General features: G+C 41.5%; 1 protein-coding gene across 1 annotated transcript; it reads right to left on the bottom strand.

Annotated features, from left to right (window-relative positions):
* Positions 1-2,091: 2,091 nt before the first annotated feature.
* On the bottom strand, positions 2,092-4,355 carry mnx1 (motor neuron and pancreas homeobox 1). The gene is made up of 3 exons (XM_037694475.1): positions 3,719-4,355; positions 2,974-3,134; positions 2,092-2,445 (listed from the first exon to the last, which is right to left on the bottom strand). The coding sequence occupies exons 1-3, from the start codon at positions 4,236-4,238 to the stop codon at positions 2,155-2,157; spliced, it is 972 nt and encodes a 323-aa protein (XP_037550403.1). The 5' UTR covers positions 4,239-4,355; the 3' UTR covers positions 2,092-2,154.
* Between the last annotated feature and the right edge of the window lie 2,175 nt (positions 4,356-6,530).

Below are 6,530 nucleotides of genomic sequence, written 5' to 3'. Positions count from 1 at the left end.
GGTGGCGCAGAGGTGTGGGCTTGTGATCGGAAGGTCGCCAGTTCAACTCCCTGTATCAATAACATCAAAATGTGTGCGGGAACGGTGAAGCACCCACACCTGCCTCCACTCTCATTTGCCCCACTCTGGACCATTGAGCAAGACCCTTAACCCCCACCATCTGCTCCTCTGGGCGCCCTAGACGGCAGCGCTCTGCTCCACACATCGGACTGCGGTAGCTCGGTGGTCTGTGTTTGTGTCAGGAAGGGCATCCGGCGTAAAAAAAAAAAAAAACATTTGCCAAGTCTTTGTGCAACTTACTGTGGCGACCCCTGAAGAAGGGAGCAGCCGAAAGAAGAAGAAGAACTCAGCCACACAAAATTCTAGGTCAGTACAATGGATTGAATTATAGCCATTTTTGTTTTTCTTAAAGTCAGCTGACGGCCATGTTTAACTGAGATGGCTCCAGAAGATAATCATTTGTAGATGTACATTCATTGCCTTTGTTAAAATTCATCCATGAGATATTTTGTTAACAAACATGAGTCTTTCAGTGGAGGGCATTTGCTCCATCAGAGACAACTTGTGTCACAATATGGACCTGTTTCAACATTCAAAAGTAACATTTAAGACAAATCTCACAGCATTGTAGTATAGTTTATTTTTCTTCACATTAAAACGATTGGAGTGCTGGAGCTAAAAGCGGCTGCAGGAACAGAAGTGTTGCCTTTTGAACTGGCTGACTAACAGGAGCCTGTTGCTGCTGTGGTGTGAAATGTTTCCTGTGTCTGCCTGGCCGCTCGCTGTTTGCTCTCACTGCACGTTTGCACAGATCCGACAGCGCATTTAACAGTAATTCCCATGACCCGAGCTGTCAGAGCGAGGAGAAGAAACACACCGCCAGTAAATCATCAATCCACCAACAATACTCCTTTAAAACACAGAACGCCAAAATTTAGATCTGTTGTACAGAAGAAGCTTAGGGTCACGATGCAATCTTATTTTCCTTGATTCTGAAAAAAAATAAATATTGAATTCTGAGATTAAAATCAAAAACTATCTATGTAGTTTTGACTTTTTTCCTCAGAATTCTGACATTAATCTCAGAAATCTGACTTTAATCTCAGAATTCTGATTTTAATCTCAAAATCCTGACTTTAATCTCAGAATTCTGACTTTACTCTCAGAATTCTGACTTTAATCTCAGAAATCTGACTTTAATCTCAGAATGCTGATTCTAATGTCAGAATTCTGACTAATCTCAGATATATGACGTTAATCTCAGAATTCTGACTTTAGTCTCAGAAATCTGACTTTAATCTCAGAATTCTGTCTTTAATCACAGACTTCTGATTGTAATCTCATTAATATGACTTTAATCTCAGAATTCTGGTTTTAATCTCAGAAATCTGACTTTAATCTCAGAATTCTGATTTTAATCTCAAAATCCTGGCTTTACTCTCCGAATTCTGACTTTCTTCGCAGACTTCTGATTGTAATCTCATTATCTGACTTTAATCTCAGACTTCTGATTGTAATCTCAGAATTCTGATTTTAATCTCAAAATCCTGACTTTAATCTCAGAATTCTGACTTTACTCTCCGAATTCTGACTTTAATCGCAGAATTCCAACTTTTATGACTTTTTTCCCAGAAATCTGACTTTTTTCTCAGAATTAATAGGGAAAAAATATATTTTTGCACCGTGATCCTAATTCTCTTCCGTACTGTATATTAATAATAGGCTAATTAAATAAAACTGTTTTATTCCACTTTCTTTGCAGCAAGAAATATATTTCCCATGCAGCATTTGGAGCGATTACATATGGGTGAAAATGTACATTTGACGCACTGACAAAGGAGAGACAGCAGGCTCAAATCTGCTGCAAAGAGAATATAATGACTGCTAATAACTGGATCTGTGTGTGTGTGGGGGGGGGGGGGTGTCCTTTCCAGCTCCATGTCTCACAGTTCCATCCTGTTAGGTAATAAAAATGAAATTTCTTGCTTTATTGTTTGGCAACAGTCTGTTTTTGACATAACAAAACATGTTGGATTACATGCAGCTGCATTCTACAGCACCCCCAACCCCCAACCCCATTCCTCAGAGTCACTGATCTCGCGCTTTCCTTTCTATTAATATTATTTTTGTTTGTTTGTTTGTTTGTTTTTTGCTTCAGGGTTGCGGACTGATGTCGCTGTTGTGATGCCGCTCGTCGTCCGTGGAGCACTCGGAGGAGTTGTAGAGGAAGCTGTCGCCCTCCTCCTCATCGTCACTGTCCCTGAAATCTCGGATTCTGCCGTTTTTTGAGTCCGTCTTGCTGTGATAATCCGACTGTTCGAGTCCGTCGGCTTTCTCCTGGCCGCTCTTTGTGCCTTTCTGCTTGTCCGCCTCCTGGGCGGCCTGCTCTTTGGCCTTCTTGCTCCTCTTCCACTTCATGCGTCTGTTCTGGAACCAGATTTTCACCTGGGGAGGGGGGGGAAGGGACGGATTCATTTATTGCGCCATAGTCGGATGCATGGCGCACCTTAATTGGAGTAACATCACCATCCACCTTTTTGTTTTCTTCCTTCTTACATTTTATTGGAAACAGTTTCGTTTTATTTCCGTTTAATTTTTTTAAATTATTTTTACTTAAGTTAAATGCCTCTAAAAATAAAATGAAAACAGGCTCTTTTTAACGATGCGTAATGGTGCGCGTAAAGGTCACCCAATCCACTTACTGGCTTATTCGATGGTGCAATCACTAAAAACTTGTTTATTAAAATGAATTAAATGCCATAATAGTAATACATTCAGGACGAGTAAATTAAACATTTAGTGTGAACACAATTAGTCAAAAGTACAAAATACAAAATTGTCTTTTGTGTGTGTTTTTTCATTTAGGTTTTTCATATTATATAAAAAAAATTGGTATAAATTTCCGAATATTATTAAAAAAAAAAACTAAAAAAAAACATCCTCAGCTTGTTATTCGTGTAAGACCTGAGTTACCTGTGTTTCTGTGAGCATGAGGGACGTGGCCACCTCAAAGCGCTTGGGTCTGGACAGGTACTTGTTGAGTTTGAACTGATGCTCCAGCTCCAGCAGCTGCTGACTTGTGAAGGCAGTTCTGGGTCTCCTGCACTTCCCGAGCAAGTTCGACTGCGCCTGAGCTGCAGGATTAAAACAAACAAACAAACAAACAAACAAAAACAAACAGTTTTATTAACCTAAAGAAGAAAAAAAAAAAAAAAAAAAGCTCTGACTTGCAGATTTAAGTTAAAAATTGTGCGCAATAATCTAAACATTCTAATGGAAATAAAGTGCGCAAAATAAGATGCTGAAGCAGCTTCTGGTTCAAATTATGCCTAATTTATTTAGACTTTCTCTGCTCAAAAACAACACCAGGCAACATACATAGAAAAGCTTTTTTTTCCGCATCATTTTGAACAAATCTGTTAAAAAGCAGAAACAAAACGCGCAGTCTCTGCTGAGCAGATCGCATGTCGGCTGTGGCTTTCACACCCCTCCGCCACTTTCCCCCACTGTCCATTATCTGTCCATTTTAGTTCCTCTCACAAAAAACACCACTGTATGATGGCCTCTGCATCCACACGAGAAAATCTGATGGGAAATGTGCTCCAGGCATTAAATACTTTTTTATTTTTCCTCCAGTGAATATTGTAACATGATGCTGCTCAGGCCTTTTGTCATAAATTGCCATAAACCCTGATTTGCAGATAAATGTTCTACTCACAGTTAAAGTCGGACATTTTTGGAAGCATCATCCCGGCTGTGGAAACTCTCAGCCAGTGGTCCAGTTGAAAGGTGCTAGCCGTCAGTTTAATGGGATCACTGGTGTGGTGGTGATGGGAGCCGTGCGGGTAGGGGTAGGACAGAGCAGGGTGCTGGCCCGTGAGCGCAGCGGCGGAGTAGGTGTACATGGGGTGGCCGTAGAGAGCCTGCGCGGGGATCCCTGCGGTGCTCTGCGGGTGTAGTCCCACCATGCCGTGCGGGCTGCTGAGGAAACCCGGTTTGGGGATCAAACCGCACGCGGAGATCCTCGGCGGAGACGGCGTCTCCGCGCGTAAAGACTCGGCGCTGCAGGCGCTGAGCTCCGGGGCTGCTCCGCTTCCAGACGACGGGATGGAGGAGGAGGAGGCGGAAGAGGAGGAAGAGGAGGACAGGGAAGTCACCAGTGCCAGCGGTGAGGTCTGCGCCTTGGGTGTGTCGACTGCTAAAAGCGCGTCAATGCGAAAGTTTTTGGATTTCTCCATTGGTCTCCCTGCGGTGCGCGTGCCTGCCGCCTCTGAGGCCCTTAAAAGCTGGAGGAGAAGTCAGCGCCGTTTTGCCACCTTGCAAAAGTTATGATGTGATCCGGAGTGTGAGAGAGGAGCTCCGTTTGACTCTTAATCCCAGCCAGATGAGGGCGATTGGTGCAGCCAATCTGTGGAGTGCAGGGGAGGGAGGTGCGCGCGACAACGCCTCCTGATTGAATGAATGGACGTCTTTATTTTCGCAACAGTGAAATTAAAGAGTTTTAACAGAAATAAAACACACAATCATTGTCCATATGAGTGAAATAAAGGCTTGAGATCGGTTAAAATCAGTTAAGGCGGTTGTTCAGTGTTAAAACCAAATGAGCAATAATAAATAAAGATTTAAAATTGTAATAAATGAAGTTTTAATTTTGTATCAGAGGAAACTGTTCATGTGACAGCTCGAATCATGTTAAAGCACAACAGTATATAAAAAAAGGTTTCAAATTTAAAAAAAAAGTTTTATATTATATATTATTGTTTTATTTTGTCTATTTAGTCTTTATGTTTTTTCCCTAAAAGTTACTTTTTTCTTTTCACAGGGTTTAGAGGCTTTTAACAGTAGAAGCAGCTTCTTCACCAATAACTTTGTGAAATTCCGTCTGAATTCATCTTTCTTATAAGTGTATTTTCTAAAGTCGAACCTAAACTAAATACCAAGAGGCGTTCAGGGCGTGTTGGATTGAAACAAGACCAAATGGTGAAATTAAACGCCACGTTTTGCGACAAAGGTCAACAGAGGTATCATTTCCCTTATTAAGTCATAAAACGTAGCAGGAGCTAATTATTGTTCATTTTGAAAACTTTTAATAAATCGAAAGAAGGTCTGAAGATTTGGAAAAATAAAAGTCGGATTTCGTGAAGCCCTCACAGCGTTAAAGTGATGAAGACACAGATGTAATAGTCCTCGTGGCTCCGGATGAATTCGGTCTAATCAGCCACTTAAAGTTAATGGAAGAGGAGGTCACAACGAGAATTATTGACACCCCGCTGCCCTTAACCTGTCTACCAATAAAGCTGATTGGTTTTGGTCGATTCATCAGCGGCACGAGCTCCTGCGGGACGTTTATTTGCTCGGGGGAAATCAACAAGTCAGCGGGGAGTTGTCTGATAACGGATCGCCGTTTAATTGTGGCCCTCGATGATCAGGACCAATTACAGAATGATAACTGGGAGATTGATGCGGCTGGGATGGTGGTGGTGGTGGTGGTGGGGGGGTCATGGAGAGGGGGAAAAATGGAAAAGAGAGTTGGTTCATTTGTGCGTTCCTTATCACCCGCCGCTGACAGGCGGGCATTGGCGATCATGTCTCTGCGTGTCAGCAAAATATTTCACGAATCACAGGATGAATGTTTAGAACTCATTGACTTTTGGAGTCCACCTGATTCAAGATGGCTGCCAAAGCCCACTGATCTTGATAAACACACACAAAAAACTTTAACTCGTTAATTAATTATTTAATTGATGTATTTATTGGCAATGATCGCCAAAACATGTTCCGACAAAATTGTGCAAGATCTTTGTAAATGTTGGAGTCATCCCTGTTTGTCCGTTGTAAAGATATATATATTTACAAAGTATATATATATATATATATATATATATATATATATATATATATATATCATTAACAATCCATTTCAATACAACTTTCAAAAAGTAAACACTGGACATGCGTCTGTAACTGATTAACTTTTGGAGTCAATTCAAGATGGCCATCAAGTTCACGTTCAAGTTATGTTTATTTGTCACATGCAGGTTAAGGTTAAATGTTTAGGATGAGAAGAGAAAAATTTGACCACATCAGTCAAATGTCCAGATTTGTCGTGGTAGTAGCTAAGAGTCATCCTAAGCGAGACATGTCTTTTCTCAACATTTTAATGTAAAACCCTGGATGATAGGAAATAAAACCTTCAGTTATGAGATTTTTTCATAAAAAAAAAAAAAGTCATATTGTTATGGCTGCTTATTGCACAGAAAACAGTATTTTGTCCACTTTAGCAACAGCTGGTCAGAGCCACACAGAGCTGGGCCGTGCACCCCCCTCCTCCCCCACTCTCCTCCGCCCCTGCGCGGGTTTAATTTCATTAAGGACCCCCGCATGAATATTTCTATTAAAGCTGCGGTGAAATACGGGGCCATTTCCCACTGGCCTCCGCAGATTTATTGCTCCTTTTCATCACATCTGAGGGGAAAGAAAATGAACAAGGCACCCCGGGATGGAAGCGCACCTTTTCCTTTCCCTTCCAA

Source organism: Nematolebias whitei, chromosome 20 (genome assembly GCF_014905685.2).
Source record: "Nematolebias whitei isolate Nwh7 chromosome 20, NemWhi1, whole genome shotgun sequence".
Classification (NCBI taxonomy): domain Eukaryota; kingdom Metazoa; phylum Chordata; class Actinopteri; order Cyprinodontiformes; family Rivulidae; genus Nematolebias; species Nematolebias whitei.
Note: the sequence above shows the minus strand (reverse complement) of the source record. Positions and strands in the feature narration are given on the sequence as shown.

Coding starts and splice junctions, on each gene's coding strand:
- mnx1 (XM_037694475.1), bottom strand. CDS start 4,238: ATGGAGAAATCCAAAAACTTTCGCATTGACGCGCTTTTAGCAGTCGAC. Junction 3,135..3,718: donor AAAAATGTCCGACTTTAACT/GTGAGTAGAACA, acceptor TTAATCCTGCAG/CTCAGGCGCAGTCGAACTTG. Junction 2,446..2,973: donor TCATGCTCACAGAAACACAG/GTAACTCAGGTC, acceptor CCCCCTCCCCAG/GTGAAAATCTGGTTCCAGAA.